This window comes from Macaca fascicularis, chromosome 3 (genome assembly GCF_037993035.2).
Source record: "Macaca fascicularis isolate 582-1 chromosome 3, T2T-MFA8v1.1".
Taxonomy (NCBI): Eukaryota; Metazoa; Chordata; class Mammalia; order Primates; family Cercopithecidae; genus Macaca; species Macaca fascicularis.
The window spans coordinates 45,087,238-45,104,018 of NC_088377.1; the positions used below are offsets into that span (position 1 = coordinate 45,087,238).

Consider the following 16,781-nt stretch of genomic DNA (forward strand, 5'->3'; position numbering starts at 1 on the left):
CCCGGGAGGCGGAGCTTGCAGTGAGCTGAGATCCGGCCACTGCACTCCAGCCCGGGCGACAAAGAGAGACTCCGTCTCAAAAAAAAAAAAAAAAAAAAATTCTCTGGGCCTGGTAGTAGGCGCCTATAATTCCAGCTACTCAGGAGGCTGAAGCAGGAGAATTACTTGAACCCAGGAGGTAGAGGTTGCCTTGAGCCGAGATCACGCCATTGCATTCAACCTGGGCAACAGAGCGAGACTTAGTCTAAAAAAAAAAAAAAATTAGTGGGACACAGTGGCATGCGTCTGTTGTCCCAGCTACTCAAGAGGCTGAGGTGGGAGGATCGCTTCAGCTCAGGAAGTTGAGGCTGCAGTGAGCTAGGATCTTGCCACTGTACTCCAGCCTGGATGACAGAGAGAGATACCTTGTCTCAAAAAAAAAAAAAAAAAAAAGATAAATAAATAAAAATCAGATTCCTAGAACCCACCCCAGACCTGTGGGGCCCATCCCCAAAAGACAGACTCCCAAATCAGGGACAATCTTTACCAGAACCAGAGACAATCTTTATCAGAATCAGAGACAATATCAGAATAGGAGACAATCTTTATCAGAACCAGGGACAATCTTTATCAGAACCAGGGACAATCCTTATCAGAACCAGGAACAATCCTTATCAAGGAATGAACTGTACCCCTCCCAATTCCCGATTTGCAGATTTATGAGAATGCCATCACAGAGCTCACGTGGTAAGAGTGAGAACTTAGGACAAAGTACTCTTAAAAACTCCAGCATTGGACCAGGCGCTGTAATGCTGTGCTCACACCTGTCATCCCAGCACTTTCGGAGGCTGAGATGGGTGGATCACCTGAGGTTAGGATTTCGAGACGGGCCTGGGCAACATGGTGAAACCCAGTCTCTACTAAAAATACAAAAATTAGCCAGGCGTGGTGGCAGGCACCTGTCATCCCAGCTACTTGGGAGGCTGAGACATGAGAATTGCTTGAACCCAGGAGGCAGAGGTTGCAGTGAGCCGATAATCGTGCCACTGCACTCCAGCCTGGGTGACAGAGCGAGACTCTGTCTCAAAAAAAAAAAAAAAAAAGACTCCAGCATCATATGGATTCCAAAGTTACACTATCATACTGAATTTTTCTTAAAACCACATAGAAATCACAATAATTTTTTTTAAAAAGAGAGGGAGAGACAGCATGTCGGGAATTCAGTTCCAGCTCTCTCCACCCAGCCCCAGCAAATGCCACAGCATCATTTTTTCCACATGCTGTGCCCCAAATAAAAGAGAAGCTTCAGCTGGGCACGGTGGCTCACGCCTGTAATCCCCAGAACTTTGGGAGGCCAAAGTGAGCAGATTACAAGGTCAGGAGTTCAAGACCAGCCTGGTCAATATGGTGAAACCCCATCTCTACTAAAAATACAAAAGTTAGCCAGGCGTGGTGGCGGGCTACTGTCTGCAGCAACTATCCCAGCAACTCGGGGGGCTGAGGCAGAAGAATCGCTTGAACCTGGGAGTCTGAGTTTGCAGTGAGCCAAGATCGCGCCACTGCGCTCCAGCCTGGGCGACAGAGCGAGACTCCGTCTAAAAAAAAAAAAAAAAAAAAACAAAGAAGTTTCATCTCAGGCCAGACCTCTAATGCAACTGTGGGGCCAGCACCCAACCTGCTAGGGCAGGCATTCGGGGGTGATGCCCAGACAAGAGAAGCTGGCCCAGGAAGTAGCTCGAATGGGCCCCCACGCCCACTCTCCATCTCTGGCCAGAGGACCCTAGGAGGCGGCTGCTGGGCAGGTGAGTTGAGTCATTTCCCTGGAACTTAGGCTTCTGGATGCAACTCTGTTAAGGCACCTTGCACCAAAAAAGGTGGCAAGCTCTAGAGAGGAAACAAAAACCAGGGTGCAGAATGGGTGCAGTGGCTCATGCCTGTAATTCCAGCACTTTGGGAGGTTGAGGCAGGCGGATCACTTGAGGTCAGGAGTTCGAGACCAGCCTGGCCAACATGGTGAAACCCCATCTCGACTAAAAATACAAAAATTAGCTGGGCGTGGTGGCAGGCGCCTGTAATCCCATCTACTAGGGAGGCTGAGGCAAGGAGAATTGCTTGAACCCAGGAGATGGAGGTTGCAGTGAGTCAAGATCACACCACTGCACTCCAGCCTGGGCGAAAGAGTAAGATTCTGTCTCAAAAAAATAAATAAATAAAAATAAAAACCCGGCCGGGCGCGGTGGCTCACGCCTGTAATCCCAGCGCTTTGGGAGGCCGAGGCAGGCGGATCACGAGGTCAGGAGATCGAGACCATCCTGGCGAACACGGTGAAACCCCGTCTCTACTGAAAATACAAAAAAAATTAGCCGGGCGTGGTGGCGGGCGCCTGTGATCCCAGCTTCTGGGGAGGCTGAGGCAGGAGAATGGCATGAACCCAGGAGGCGGAGCTTGTGGTGAGCGGAGATCACGCCACCGCACTCCAGCCTGGGCGACAGAGCAAGACTCCGTCTCAAAAAAATAAATAAATAAATAAAAATTTAAAAAAATAAAATAAAATAAAAATAAAAACCCAAGTTGCAGCCTGGGCAATGTGGCAAAACCTCGTCTCTACAAAAAAATACAAAAAATTAGTTCAGCCGGGCACTGTGGCTCACGCCTGTAATCCCAGCACCTTGGGAGGCCAAAGCAGGCAGATCACGAGGTCAGGAGTTCGAGACCAGCCTGACCAAAATGGTGAAACCCCATTTCTACTAAAAATACAAAAATTAGCCAGGCTTGGTGACGTGCACCTGTAGTCCCAGCTACTCAGGAGGCTGAGGCAGGAGAATCACTTGACCCTGGGAGGTCGAGGTTGCAGTGAGCTGAGATCGCGCCACTGCACTCCAGCCTGGGCAACAGAGGGAGACTCCATCCCCAAAAAAAAAATTAGCTGGGCGTGGCGGCACGTGTCTAGAGTCAGTCCCAGCTACTCAGGAGGCAGAGGTGGGAGGATCACCTGAACCCGGGAAGTGGTGGCTGCAGTGAGCCATGATCGCGCCACTGCACTCCAGCCTAGGCGACAGAGCGATATCCTGTCTCCAAAAATAAAATCTAGGTAACTGACCAGAGGTCAAAGGACGAGTAATGCCTGCCACAGGGCCTGGGCTCCTAAGCCCAGAACCTCCCTTCCCTCCACCACCAGGAAAGGGCAGCTGGAGTTTCCAGACAGGTCCGGACCAGGCACCTCATTTCTGGGGTCTCCTGAAATTCCAATTCTGGTGTGAGTGGCAGGCCCTGGAATGTGCTTACCAGGCACACTAGGAACCATCGGCTATAATGACAACTTGAAAGTGGTTTAAAGAGTTTAGCTATTCGCTAAACTCTGTGTTTTATGTACTTTTCAGAATATGTAACATTTCAGTTTTTTCAAAACCCTTTTTTTGTAGAGACAGAGTTTTGCCATGTTGCCCAGGCTGGTCTCAAACTCCTGAGCTCAAGTGATCTGTGCCCAGCCTAGTTTTTTTTTCAAAAGTTAAGCAAAATTAAGATCTGAAATCTTGGCCGGGCGCGGTGGCTCACGCCTGTAATCCCAGCACTTTGGAAGGCCGAGGCGGGCGGATCACAAGGTCAGGAGATCGAGACCATGGTGAAACCCCGTCTCTACTAAAAATAGAAAAAAATTAGCCGGGCGCAGTGGCGGGCGCCTGTAGTCCCAGCTACTCGGGAGGCTGAGGCCGGAGAATGGCGTGAACCCGGGAGGCGGAGCTTGCAGTGAGCCGAGATCGCGCCACTGCACTCCAGCCTGGGTGACAGAGCGAGACTCCGTCTCAAAAAAAAAAAAAAAAAAAAAAAGATCTGAAATCTTGACTGGGTGTGGTGGCTCACGCCTGTAATCCCAGCACTTTGGGAGGCCAAGGCAGGTGGATCACGAGGTCAGGAGATCAAGACCATCCTGGATAACACAGTGAAACCCCGTCTCTACTAAAAATACAAAACAATTGGCCAGGGGTCGGGTGCAGTGGCTCATGCCTGTAATGTCAGCACTTTGGGAGGCCAAGGCGGGCGGATCACCTGAGGTCAATAGTTCGAGACCGGCCTGACCAACGTGGACAAACCCCATCTCTACTAAAAATACAAAAAAAATTTGTATTTTTTTTACAAAAATACAAATGCGGACGTGGTGGCGCATGCCTGTAATCCCAGCTACTTAGGAGGCTGAGGCAGGAGAATCGTTTGAACCTGGGAGGAGGAGGCTGCAGTGAGCTGAGATAGTGCCATGGCACTCCAGCCCGGGCAACAAGAGTGAAACTCCGTCTCAAAAAAAAAAAAAAAAAAAAAAAAAAAATTAGCCAGATGTGGTGGTGGGCGCCTATAGTCCCAGCTACTTGGGAGACTGAGCCAGGAAAATGGCGTGAACCCAAGAGGCGGAGCTTGCAGTGAGCAAAGATCATGCCACTGCACTCCAGCCTGGGCGACAGAGCGAGACTCCATCTCAAAAAAAAAAAAAAAAGGATCTAAAATCTTATTACCTGCCAAAAAACATCTCCTCCCAGAAAGAACCCTAGTCTGGGCTGGGTGCAGGGGCTCACACCTATAATCCCAGCAATCTGGGAGGCCACGGTGGGAGGATCACTTGAGGTCAGGGGTTTGAGACCAGCCTGAGCAACATAGTGACACCCCATCTCTATGAAAAATTTTAAAAAGAAAAAGAGAAATAAAAATAAAGAATGGGCCAGGAACGGTGGCTCACGCCTGTAATCCCAGCACTTTGGGAGGCCGAGGCAGGTGGATCACGAGGTCAGGAGTTCGAGACCAGCCTGGCCAAGATAGTGAAACCCCGTCTCTACTAAAAATACAAAAATTAGCCGGGCTTGGTGGCACGTGCCTGTAGTCCCAGCTACTTGGGAGGCTGAGGCAGGAGAATCGCTTGAACCCAGGAGGCAAAGGTTGTGGTGAGCCAAGATTGTGCCATTGCACTCCAGCCTGGGCGACAAGAGTGAAACTCCGTCTTAAAAGAAATAAATAAATAAATAAAAACAAAAAAATAAAGAATGGGCCCTAACCTATTTATGACTCAGGCACCCAGTGAAATCACAGAATTCACAAATCAGCTGGTAAGATGTCTGGGATGTGCTTTAACTAATCCATGAGGGACAGGAGAGGTGGGAAAGAGTCGGGGGAGAAGGGGAGACAGAGATGAACCCAGATGGGTCATGTGTTGACAACTACTGAAACTAGACAAGTGTATAGAAACGAGTTCATTGGCCAGGCGCAGTGGCTCACGCCTGTAATCCTAGCACTTTGTGAGGCCAAGGCGGGCAGATTACAAGATCAAGAGATCAAGACCATCCTGGCCAGCGTGGTAAAACCCCGTCTCTACAAAAATACACAAATTAGCCCAGCGTGGTGGCAAGCACCTGTCGTCCCAGGTACTTGGGAGGCTGAGGCAGGAGAATCTCTTGAATCCGGGAGGTAGAGGCTGCAATGAGCCAAGATTGTGCCATTGCCCTCCAGCCTGGGTGACACAGCAAGACCCTGTCTCAACAACAACAAACACCAACTGACCAGGTACGGTGGCTCACACCTATAACCCCAGCACTTTGGAAGGACAAGGTGGGAGGATAGCTTGAGCCCAGGAGTTGGAGATCAGCCTAAGCAATACAGCAAGAAACTTGAAAAGTGTTCAATCGCAGGCGTGATCTAAAGGGATAAACGATGTTAAGGTCTTTACTCTTTCTTCAGTGCCCCTCTTCTTAGGGCTTTGCTTATCTATTTGGCATTTTCTAGGCCGTCCCTTGAGACACAGCACTGCTGCCACCCAGTCTATGCACAAGCTGTCCTGTTGACCAGACATGCCACCAAGCAAGGGAAACTGCTACACTCTCAAACTTCAGCTCAAAAGCTCCTTCCTCAGGGAAGCCCTCCCAGTACTCTCCAGGCACACTTAACTCACTGCCTTCCACAGCTGACCAGGTCTCCCCTTCCAGTCTCATCAGACAAACTGTAATGATTTCCCCACCACTGCAGGAAAGCGTTTTGAACAGGGAGCATTTTTTATTTACTTTTTTTTTTTTTTTTGAGACAGGGTTTCACTCCGTCTCCCAAGCGGGAGTACAGTAGCACAATCATAGCTCATTGCAACCATGGCCTCCCGGGCTCAAGTGATCCTCCTGCCTCAGTCTCCCGAGTAGATGAGACTACGGGCGCATGCCCCCACACCAGGCTAATTTTGTAATTTTTGTAGAAATGGGATGATCTTGTTATGTTGCTCAGGCTGGTCTCGAACTCCTGGCTTCAAGCAATCTTCCTATCTTGGCCTCCCACAGCACTGGGATTATAGGCAAGAGCCACCATGCCTAGCCAGAGAGTTTTTGTAGGGTTTTTTTGGTTTTTTCATTTTTAGGGAGAACACAGTTTTACTCTTTTGCCCAGGCTGGAGTACAGCGCTATGATCTCGGCTCAGTACAACCTCCACCTCCCAGGTTCAAGCAATCCTCCCACCTCAACCTCCCCAGTAGCCAGGACTACAGGTGCACACCACCCCACCCAGCTAATTTTCGTTTTTTTGTTTTGTTTTGTTTTGATGCGGAGTCTCGCTCTGTCACCAAGGCTGGAGTGCAGTGGCATGATCTCAGCTTACTGCAACCTCCATTGCCCAGGTTCAAGGGATTCTCCTGCCTCAGCCTCTCGGATAGCTGGGACTGCAGGCATGTGCCACCACACCTGGCTAATTTTTTTGTATTTTTGGTAGAGATGGGGATTTCACCATGTTGGCCAGGCTGGTCTCGAACTCCTGACCTCGTGATCTGCCTGCTCGGCCTCCCAAAGTGATGGGATTACAGGCGTGAGCTGCCGCGCCCAGCTAATTTTTGTAAAGACAGGGTTTCCATGTTCCCCAGACTGGTCTCCAACTCCTGGGCTCAAGCAATCTGCCCACCTTGGCCTCCCAAAGTACTAGAATTACAGGCATAAGCCACCATGCCCTGACAGGATCATTTTTAATACTCGAGAAAAAGAGGCACTGAGGCCGGGCGTGGTGGCTCACGCCTGTAATCCCAGCACTTTGGGAGGCCGAAGCAGGTGAATCACAAGGTCAGGAGATTGAGACCATCCTGGCTAACACGATGAAACCCCGTCTCTACTAAAAAAATACAAAAAATTAGCTGGGCGTGGTGGCGGGTGCCTGTAGTCCCAGCTACGCGGGAGGCTGAGGCAGGAGAATGGCAAGAACCCGGGAGGTAGAGCTTGCAGTAAGCCGAGATTGCACCACTGCATGACAGCCTAGGAAACAGAGCAAGACTCCGTCTCAAAAAAAAAAAAAAAAGAAAGAAAGAAAAAGAAAAAGAGGCACTGAACCATGTGAAGTGCTACTGGAACAAACAAACAAACAAAAAAAAGCAGAGCCCAGCTGGGTGCGGTGACTCATGCCTGTAATCCCAACACTTTGGGAGGCCAAGGCGGGTGGATCACCTGAGGTCAGGAGTTTGAGACCAGCCTGGCCAACATGGCAAAACCCCGTCTCTACTAAAAATACAAAAATTAGCCAGGTGTTATGATGCACGCTTGTAGTCCCAGCTACTTGGGAGGCTGAGACAGGAGAATCACTTGAGCCGGGGAGGCGGAGGTTGCAGATCGCACCTCTGCACTCCAGCCTGCCTGGGCGACAGAGTGAGACTCTGTCTCAAAAACAAAAAACAAACAAACAACAAAAGGAACAGAGGGTCCTCTGAGCTGGAATTCTGTAAGACCAAGGTACCAGGACCCTCCTTCCCTAACGCCAAGCACGAACAGCTAACTCTAACTGGAATCTTCATTTCAATCTTATCAATCTGCAGTTGGGCCACATACCGTTCCGTGTCAATGAAGAAGCCACTGGGGTCATTTCTAGGCCAAATTCACTTCAAATGAAGAGGGGCCGTGGGCACAGCGAACCCCAGCCATCTCCACAGACCCCTGCCCCATCACTCTGAGGAAGACACTTGAGCCTCTCACTCCTGCTCCCTAGAACCCAGGCAAGCTCCTAAATCTGTGAAGTGCACCCAACGATCTGAGTCCTGAAAGGTGACAGATACCAACCTAGGTGTCCATACAGATAGGCAGGAAGCATCACCGGGAAGCCACTAGTCAGAGTCTAGAGTCCCCGCTACACCCCTGTCTGCAGAGACAATACCTTGCGCCACCTTACAGGGACGCGGCGGGCTTCTCCATCGGACCCAGATTTGGGGAGTGTTGGGAAAGAATTCCAGGGTACATCGTAAGTCCCCCAGATGAAATGGCTTTCCCTCCATCACCCGCCCCCCACGTCATTCAGCAAGCAGGCTCCAGAGAGAAGTGGGTTGGGGCTGAAACTGAGCATCCAGAGATAGAAGATGGAGTGGGACGTGGGCACGGAGGGGGAATGTCCCAGGGCTGCAGGGGCCCAGCCAAGGAAACGGGGCACTGAGAAAGGGGCCTCGGAGGAGCCTGGACCCTCAGGGGACGGAGAGACGGGGGCAACTCTGGCAATCAGGAATGGACGAGCGAAAGGGGAGACAGCTTGTGCCTTCCGAGGCAGGGCAGGAGTCTTGGGGACAGGTTGCGGGAAAGACGAGAGCAGGGGCAAGGCCAGGGTCGGGATGGGAAGGACGGGCGGGGTAGGGGTCGGGATAGAAAGGATGCAAGCGAACCCGGGTCGGGATGGGAGAACCCAGGGGGACCGAGGCCGCCGAAGCAGAAGCAGAGCGGAGACAGGCGCGGACAGTACCTCTCCGGAGCTGGCCATGTCGCCGGCGGTGCCGAGCCGCGGCAGCGGGAGCCGCAACCCCGGGGCCTCCCACCTGCCCGGCTAGGGATGCTCGAAGCCGGCGCGTCCACGGCTCAACCGAGACCCCGCAGGGAGCGGGCTCTCGTCACTTCCGGCGCCCGCCGACACGCACTTCCGTTCGCCCGCAGGCGGGCCGCAGGCGGCCGCCATGTTGGATGTGGCTCCACCCGAGGAGCTGCTGGAGCGCAAGGGAGGCAGGAAGGGCTCCAACGGCCTCTGCCTCTTTTCTGAGCTCGTTCTTAGACCCCCTCTGCCGTCTGCACGCTCTTTTCCAGCCACCCGGCCTCCCGATGCCGGCCTAGCGCGTTCCCCCCGGCAGGCTTTTGCATTTGCCCTTCTCACTGTCTTTCGTGTGCAAAAGCAACAGGTCCTGAGCACACCTCATGGAATAGCGTCGCCTCCTCTCTACCTTCACATACACCCCGAAACTTCCCTCTCATCCTATGTGTTTCTCCATAGATTTTTGCACCATCTGACCGACTGTATCTTTTTTTTTTTTTTTTGGTCCTCCTCTAATAAACTGTAAGCAGGGACAGGATTTCCCAATACCTGAAACTGTCCCTGGAATGTGATAGACACTGACAATACATATTTGCTAAGTAAATATGAATGTATGCGCCCTCACACTTTTTTTTAGTAGAGACGGGGCTTCACCCGTGTTAGCCAGGATGGTCTCGATCTCCTGACCTCGTGATCCGCCCGTCTCGGCCTCCCAAAGTGCTGGGATTACAGGCTTGAGACACCGCGCCTGGCCAGCGCCCTCACACTTAAGAGTTTGCGTTTGAAAATAATTAGACCCGGCCGGGCTTGGTGGCTTATGCCGGTAACCCCAGCACTTTGGGAGGCCGAGACGGACGGATCGCCTGAGGTCAGGAGTTTGAGACCAGCCCAGCCAACATGGCGAAACCCGTCTCTACTAAAAATACAAAAATTAGCTGGGCGTAGTGGCGCACGCCTGTAATCCCAGCTATTCGGGAGGCTGAGGCAGGAGAATCGCTTGAACCCGGGAGATGGAGGTTGCAGTAGCAGACATCTTGCCACTGCACTCCAGATTGAGCAACAGAGTGAGACTGTCTCAAAATACATACATAACATACGTACCTACATACATTCATAGATACATACATACATACTTAGAGCTGACAGGATGGTTTACGCCTGTAATTCCAGCACTTCAACAGGCCTAAGCGGGAGGATCCCTTGAGGCCAGTCGTTCCAGACCAGCCTGGGCAACACAGCAAGAACCCCCAGGCCGTCTATAAAAATTGCAAAACATTTTCTGGAGATTGAGGCGGGAGGATCACTTGAGCCCAGGAGTTCCAGGCTGCAGTGAGCTGAGATTGTGCCACTGCACTCCAGCCTGGATGACAGAGCAAGACTCTTGTCTCCTCAACAAATAAATAAATAAAAATACTTTACTAATAAAAATCCCTGGGGAAAGTTCGTTCTCTGAAATCAAAAGAACTGGGTTTGAGGCCAAGCACAGTGGCTCACACCTATAATCCTAGCACCTTGGGAGGCTGAGGCAGGAGGATCACTTGAGTCCCATGGGTTTGAGACCAGCCTGGGCAACACAGCAAGACTTCTTTCTACAAAAAAGACGAAGAAAAAAAGAAAAAAAAAAAAAGCCCAGGCGCAGTGCCTCACGCCTGTAATCCCAGCACTTTGGAAGGCCAAGGCGGGCGGATCACAAGGTCAGGAGATCGAGACCATGGTGAAACCCCGTCTCTACTAAAAATAGAAAAAAATTAGCCGGGCGCAGTGGCGGGCGCCTGTAGTCCCAGCTACTCGGGAGGCTGAGGCCGGAGAATGGCGTGAACCCGGGAGGCGGAGCTTGCAGTGAGCCGAGATTGCGCCACTGCACTCCAGCCTGGGTGACAGAGCGAGACTCCGTCTCAAAAAAAAAAAAAAAAAAAAAAACCCTGTAATCCCAGCACTTTGGGAGGACGAGGTGGGCGGATCACGAGGTCAGGAGATAGAGACCATCCTGGCTAACACAGTGAAACCCCATCTCCACTAAAAATACAAATAATTAGCTGGGCGTGGTGATGGGCACCTATAGTCCCAGCTACTCGGGAGGCTGAGGCAGGAGAATGGTGTGAACTCGGGAGATGGAGCTTGCAGTGAGCTGAGATCCGGCCACTGTACTCCAGCCTGGGCAACAGAGCGAGACTCCGTCTCAAAAAAAAAAAAAAAAAAAGAAAAAAGAACTGGGTTTGAATACTGGAACTGACTTCTAGGGTGACCCTAAGCAAGTGTATTCATTTTCTAGAGCTGGCTTAAGAAAGTGTCACAAAGGGGTAGGGTGAACAGCAGAAATGTCTTCTCTTACAGTTCCAGAGGCCAGAAATTGGAAATAAAGATGACAGTGGATCATGCTGCCTTCAAATGCTCTAGGAAAGGATCCTCCCTCACTTTTTCCTTTTAATTTTATATTTTTTTAAATAGAGACAGGGTCTTGCTATGTTACCCAGGCTGGTCTTGAACTCCTGGGCTTAAGTGATCCTCCTGCCTCAGCCTCCCAAAGTGCTGGGAGTACAGGTGTGAACCACCATGCTGACCTTTTTCGTAGCTTGGGTGGTTCCCTGCAATCTTTGGAGTCCCTCAGCCTGCAGCTCATTACTCCAACGTCCTCCTCCGTCTTCAGGTGGCCGTCTCCCCACCGTCTCTCTCTGTGTCCTCTACTCATCTTCTAAGGACACCAGTCATGTTGGATTTAAGGGCTCATCTTAATCCAGTATGATTTCTTTTTTTTTTTTTGAGATGGAGTCTGGCTCTGTCGCCCAGGCTGGAGTGCAGTGGTGCAATCTCGGCTCACTACAAGCTCCGCCTCCTGATTCACGCCATTCTCCTGCCTCAGCCTCCCAAGTAGCTGGGACTACAGGCAACAGCCACCACACCCGGCTAAGTTTTTGTATTTTGTTTAGTAGAGACAGGATCTCACCATGTTAGTCAGGATGGTCTTGATCTCCTGACCTCGTGATCCGCCCGCCTCGGCCTCCCAAAGTGTTTGGGATTACAGGCGTGAGCCCTCTGCCCAGCCTGACCTGTTTATTTTCTGTCCTCCGCTAGAACAGTGCTTGGCAGTAGCAGGCCCTTGATCAGTGTTTGCCAAATAAATGATGAATTGAATGAGATAATGCATCTAAGTGTCCAGTGCAGAGGAATGATTCAATCAACGGAAGCTATAACCACTAATACTATTACTAATTCTAGTAAGGAAGGAGTCCCACATTGCATAAGCGTCCCCAAGTCTCAGGATCATTCAACATGAAAACCAATGAGGCCGGGTGCAGTGACTCACACCTGTAATCTCAGCACTTTAGTCTCTACTGAAGATACAAAAATTAGCTGGGTGTGATGGCGGGCACCTGTCATCCCAGCTACTCGGGAGGCTAAGGCATAAGAATCGCTTGAACCCAGGAGGCGGAGGTTGCAATGAGCCGAGATTACACCACTGCACTCCAGCCTGGGCGACAGAGTGAGACTCCATCTTGGAAAAGAGAAAGAGGCCGGGCGCGGTGGCTCACGCCTGTAATCCCAGCACTTTGGGAGGCCGAGGCGGGCGGATCACAAGGTCAGGAGATCGAGACCACGGTGAAACCCCGTCTCTACTAAAAATACAAAAAATTAGCCAGGTGCGGTTGTGGGCGCCTGTAGTCCCAGCTACTCGGGAGGCTGAGGCAGGAGAATGGCGTGAACCCGGGAGGCGGAGCTTGCAGTGAGCCGTGATCGCCCCACTGCACTCCAGCCTGGGCGACAGAGCGAGACTCCGTCTCAAAAAAAAAAAAAAAAAAGAAAAGAAAAAAAGAAAGAAAGATGGAAACCACTGAATGTTGAGTGTAAAGACCGCAGGGGCAGAGTCGGTGCCAGCGCCTGGCTGCTGTCACTCTCACACAGGCCATTCTGGGATTGGAGAGGCTGGATCTGGGTGACAGTTCCTCACAGAGTCCCCACAGCTCAAGGTGTGAGAGCCCCCTGGAGCACCTGGCTGACTGTGGTGGGCAGTGGGACTCTGAGGCCAGGGCAGAGTACTAGGCCCTGTGAGTTCACTGACAACCTGGCACAGGGCCTGGAAATGAGGCAGGCTATGGTAGTGGTCTGTGACTGCCCCACTCTCCACTCCTTTCCAATTCATCCACAGTGGGGTCCGAGGCCGGGCACAGCAGCTCCTGCCTGTAATCCCAGCACTTTGGGAGGCCGAGGTGGGAAGATTACTTGAGTTCAGGAGTTCGAGACCAGCCTGGGCCACATGGTGAAACCCCCTCAAGAGAAAAATTAGCCAGGATGGTTGCACGTGCCACCATCTATCTTTCTTTTCTTTCTTTCTTTCTTCTTCTTCTTTTTTTTTTTTTTTTTTGGAGATGGAGTTTCATTCTTGTCTCCCAAGCTGGAGTGCAATGGCATGATCTTAGCTCACTGTAACCTTCACCTCCTGGGTTCAACTAATTCTCCTGCCTCAGCCTCCCAAGTAGCTGGGATTACAGGCACCTGACACCACACCCACCTAATTTTTTTGTATTTTTAGTAGAGACGGGGTTTCGCCATGTTGGTCAGGCTGGTCCCCAACTCCTGACCTCAGGTGATCCAACCGCCTCAGCCTCCTAAAGTGCTGGGATTACAGGTGTAAGCCACTGCACCTGACCGCCATCATCTATCTTTCTTTCGTTTTCTTTTTCTTTCTTTTTTTCTTTTTGAGATGGAGTCTCACTCTGTCGCCCAGGCTGGAGTACAGTGGCTGGATCTCAGCTCACTGCAAGCTCCGCCTCCTGGGTTTACACCATTCTCCTGCCTCAGCCTCCCGAGTAGCTGGGACTACAGGCGCCTGCCACCATGCTCAGCTAATTGTTTGTATTTTTCGTAGAGACTGGGTTTCACCGTGTTAGCCAGGATGCTCTCGATCTCCTGACCTCGTGATCCACCCGCCTTGGCCTCCCAAAGTGCTGGGATTACAGGTGTGAGCCACCACGCCCGGCCTCTTTCTCTCTTTCTTAAAAAGAGACAGAGTCCCACTATGTTGCCCAGACTAGTCTCTAAACTCAAGAATGAATTCTAGGCTGGGCGCTGTGGCTCACGCCTCTAATTCCAGCACTTTGGGAGGCCGAGGCAGGTGGATCACGAGGTCAGGAGTTCGAGACCAGCCTGGTCAACATAATGAAACCCTGTCTGCACTAAAAATACAAAAATTAGCCAGGCGTGGTGGCACACACCTATAATCCCAGCTACTCGGCAAGCTGAGGCAGGAGAATTGCTTGATCCCAAGGGGCAGAGGTTGCAGTGAGCCGAGATGGTGACATTGCACACTCCAGCCTGGGTGACAAGGCGAGACTCTGTCTCAAAAAAAAAAAAAAACAATGAATTGTAATGTAAACTGTGGACTCCGGGTGATACTGTGTCAACACAATTTCATCAGCTGTAACATGTAGCCCTCTGGTGGGGGTGTGGATAGAGGGGGAGGCTGTGGGTGTGTGGGGACAGTGAGTACCTGGGAACTTCCTGCACTCACCATTCAGTTTTGTTGGGAACCTAAAACTACTCTAAAAAATAAAGTCTATCAATTTTTTTGGAACTGTATTTTTGTTTTTAAACCGGAGTTTTGCTCATGTCGCCCAGGGTGGAGTGCTATGGTACAATCTTAGCTCACTGCAACCTCCGCCTCCCAGGTTCAAGGAATTCTCCAGCCTTGCCTCCTGAGTAGCTGGGATTACAGGCATGTGCTACCACACCCAGCTAATTTTTGTATTTTGTTTTTCCAAGACAGAGTCTAACTGTCACCCAGGCTGGAGTGCAATGGCGCAATTTTGGCTCACTGAAACCTTCACCTCCCAGGTTCAAGTGATTCTCCTGCCTCAGCCTCCCGACTAGTTGGGATTATAGGCAACTGTCACCATGCCCAGCTAATTTTTGTATTTTTAGTAGTAACAGGGTTTCGCCATTTGGCCAAGCTGCTCTTGAACTCCTGACCTCAAGTGATCCACCTGTCTCAGCCTCCCAAAGTGCTGGGATTACAGGTGTGAGTCACCGGGCCAGGCTTGAACTGCATATCTGGCCTTCTCACTCATGGGGATCCTCCCACTCATACCTAATGGCCTCAGGGTCGTTGCATGAGCTACTTGCCTTGTTGAGTGGCCCTCACCCCACCTCCGGCTAATTTCTCTTTTTTACTTTTTTTTTTTTGAGACGGAGTCTCGCTCTGTCACCCAGGCTGGAGTGCAGTGGTGCCATCTCATCTCACTGCGAGCTCCACCTCCCGGGTTCACGCCATTCTCCCACCTCAGCCTCCCGAGTAGCTGGGACTACAGGCGCCCGCCACCACGCCCGGCTAATTTTTTGTATTTTTAGTAGGCACGGGGTTTCACTGTGTTAGCCAGGATGGTCTCAATCTCCTGACCTCATGATCCACCCGCCTCGGCCTCCCAAAGTGCTGGGATTACAGACGTGAGCCACCGCGCCCGGCCAAGGCTAATTTCTCTTCATCTTCCTCACATCCCTTCTGCAGAAGCCCTACCCTTCCCTAGACCATGTCACCATTCCGTCGCATCCTCTGCCATTGTCCCTCGGAATATTCCTAGATGGCATTTATCACTGTGGATAGTTATCACCATTCAGCGTTTTGGCTAAGATCAAGTGTACCATCACCATGAGTAATTAAATATGCATTTTTAATTAATTAAATATTTAAGTAATGAAATAGCCATATTTGATTAAATATTTGCATTTAATTACAGGTGGCTCATACCTGTAATCCCAGTACTTTGGAAGGTGGAGGCAGGAGGATTGCTTGAGGCCAGGAGTTTCAGACCAGCCCAGGCAATATAGCGAGACCCCCATCTCTACAAAAAAAATTTTTTTTTTTTTTTTTGAGATGAAGTCTCGCTCTGTCGCTCAGGCTGGAGTGCAGTGGCCGGATCTCAGCTCACTGCAAGCTCTGCCTCCCAGGTTTATGCCATTCTCCTGCCTCAGCCTCCCGAGTAGCTGGGACTACAGACGCCCGCCACCTCACCCGGCTAGTTTTTTGTATTTTTTAGTAGAGTTGGGGTTTCACCGTGTTAGCCAGGATGGTCTCGATCTCCTGACCTCGTGATCCACCCGTCTCGGCCTCCCAAAGTGCTGGGATTACAGGCTTGAGCCAGTGCGCCCGGCCAAAAAATTTTTAAAAATTAGCCAGGTAAGGCCAGGCGCGGTGGCTCATGCCTGTAATCCCAGCACTTTAGGAGGCCGAGGTGGGCTTATCAGGAGATAGAGACCATCTTGGCTAACACGGTAAAAACCCGTCTCTACTAAAAATACAAAAAAATTATCCAGGTGTGGTGGCAGGCACCTGTAGTCCCAGCTGTTCAGGAGACTGAGGCAGGAGAATGGCGTGAACCCAGGAGGTGAAGCTTGCAGTGAGCCGACATCGTGCCACTGCACTCCAGCCTGGGCGACAGAGCAAGACTCTGTCTCAGAAAAAAAAAAAAAAAAAAAAAGGAAAGCGTTGGCCAGGTGCACTGGCTTATGCTGGTAATCCCACCCCTCTAGGAGACCAACACATGAAAGGATCGCTTGAGGCCAGGAGTTCAAGGCTGCAGTGAGCGACGATCACACCAATGCACCAAGCCTGGGCAACAGAACGAGATCCCATCTCTAAAAATAAAAATAAAATAGCTGGGCACAGTGGCTCACGCCTGTAATCCCAGAACTTTGGGAGGCCGAGGCGGGTGGATCACCTGAGGTTAGTAGTTCAAGACCAGCCTGGCCAACATGGTGAAACCCCATCTCTACTAAAAGTACAAAAAAAGGCCGGGCGCGGTGGCTCAAGCCTGTAATCCCAGCACTTTGGGAGGCCGAGACGGGCGGATCACGAGGTCAGGAGATCGAGACCATCCTGGCTAACACGGTGAAACCCTATCTCTACTAAAAAATACAAAAAATTAGCTGGGCGAGGTGGCGGGCGCCTGTAGTCCCAGCTACTTGGGAGGCTGAGGCAGGAGAATGGCGTGAACCCGGGAGGCGGAGCTTGCAGTGAGCCGAGATCGCGCCA

The 16,781-nt window shown here is 51.2% G+C and overlaps 1 protein-coding gene across 3 annotated transcripts in view; it reads right to left on the reverse strand.

Moving 5' to 3' along the window:
• Positions 1-8,842, reverse strand: part of FBXL18 (F-box and leucine rich repeat protein 18) — a 69,491-nt gene extending 60,649 nt beyond the window's left edge. For all 3 annotated transcript variants that reach the window (XM_065541623.2, XM_045387856.3, XM_005549065.4), the window contains exon 1: positions 8,699-8,842. In XM_065541623.2, the coding sequence (XP_065397695.1) occupies positions 8,699-8,716 (18 nt within the window). In that variant the 5' untranslated portion in view covers positions 8,717-8,842. The remainder of the gene's footprint in view (positions 1-8,698) is intronic.
• Positions 8,843-16,781: the final 7,939 nt, after the last annotated feature.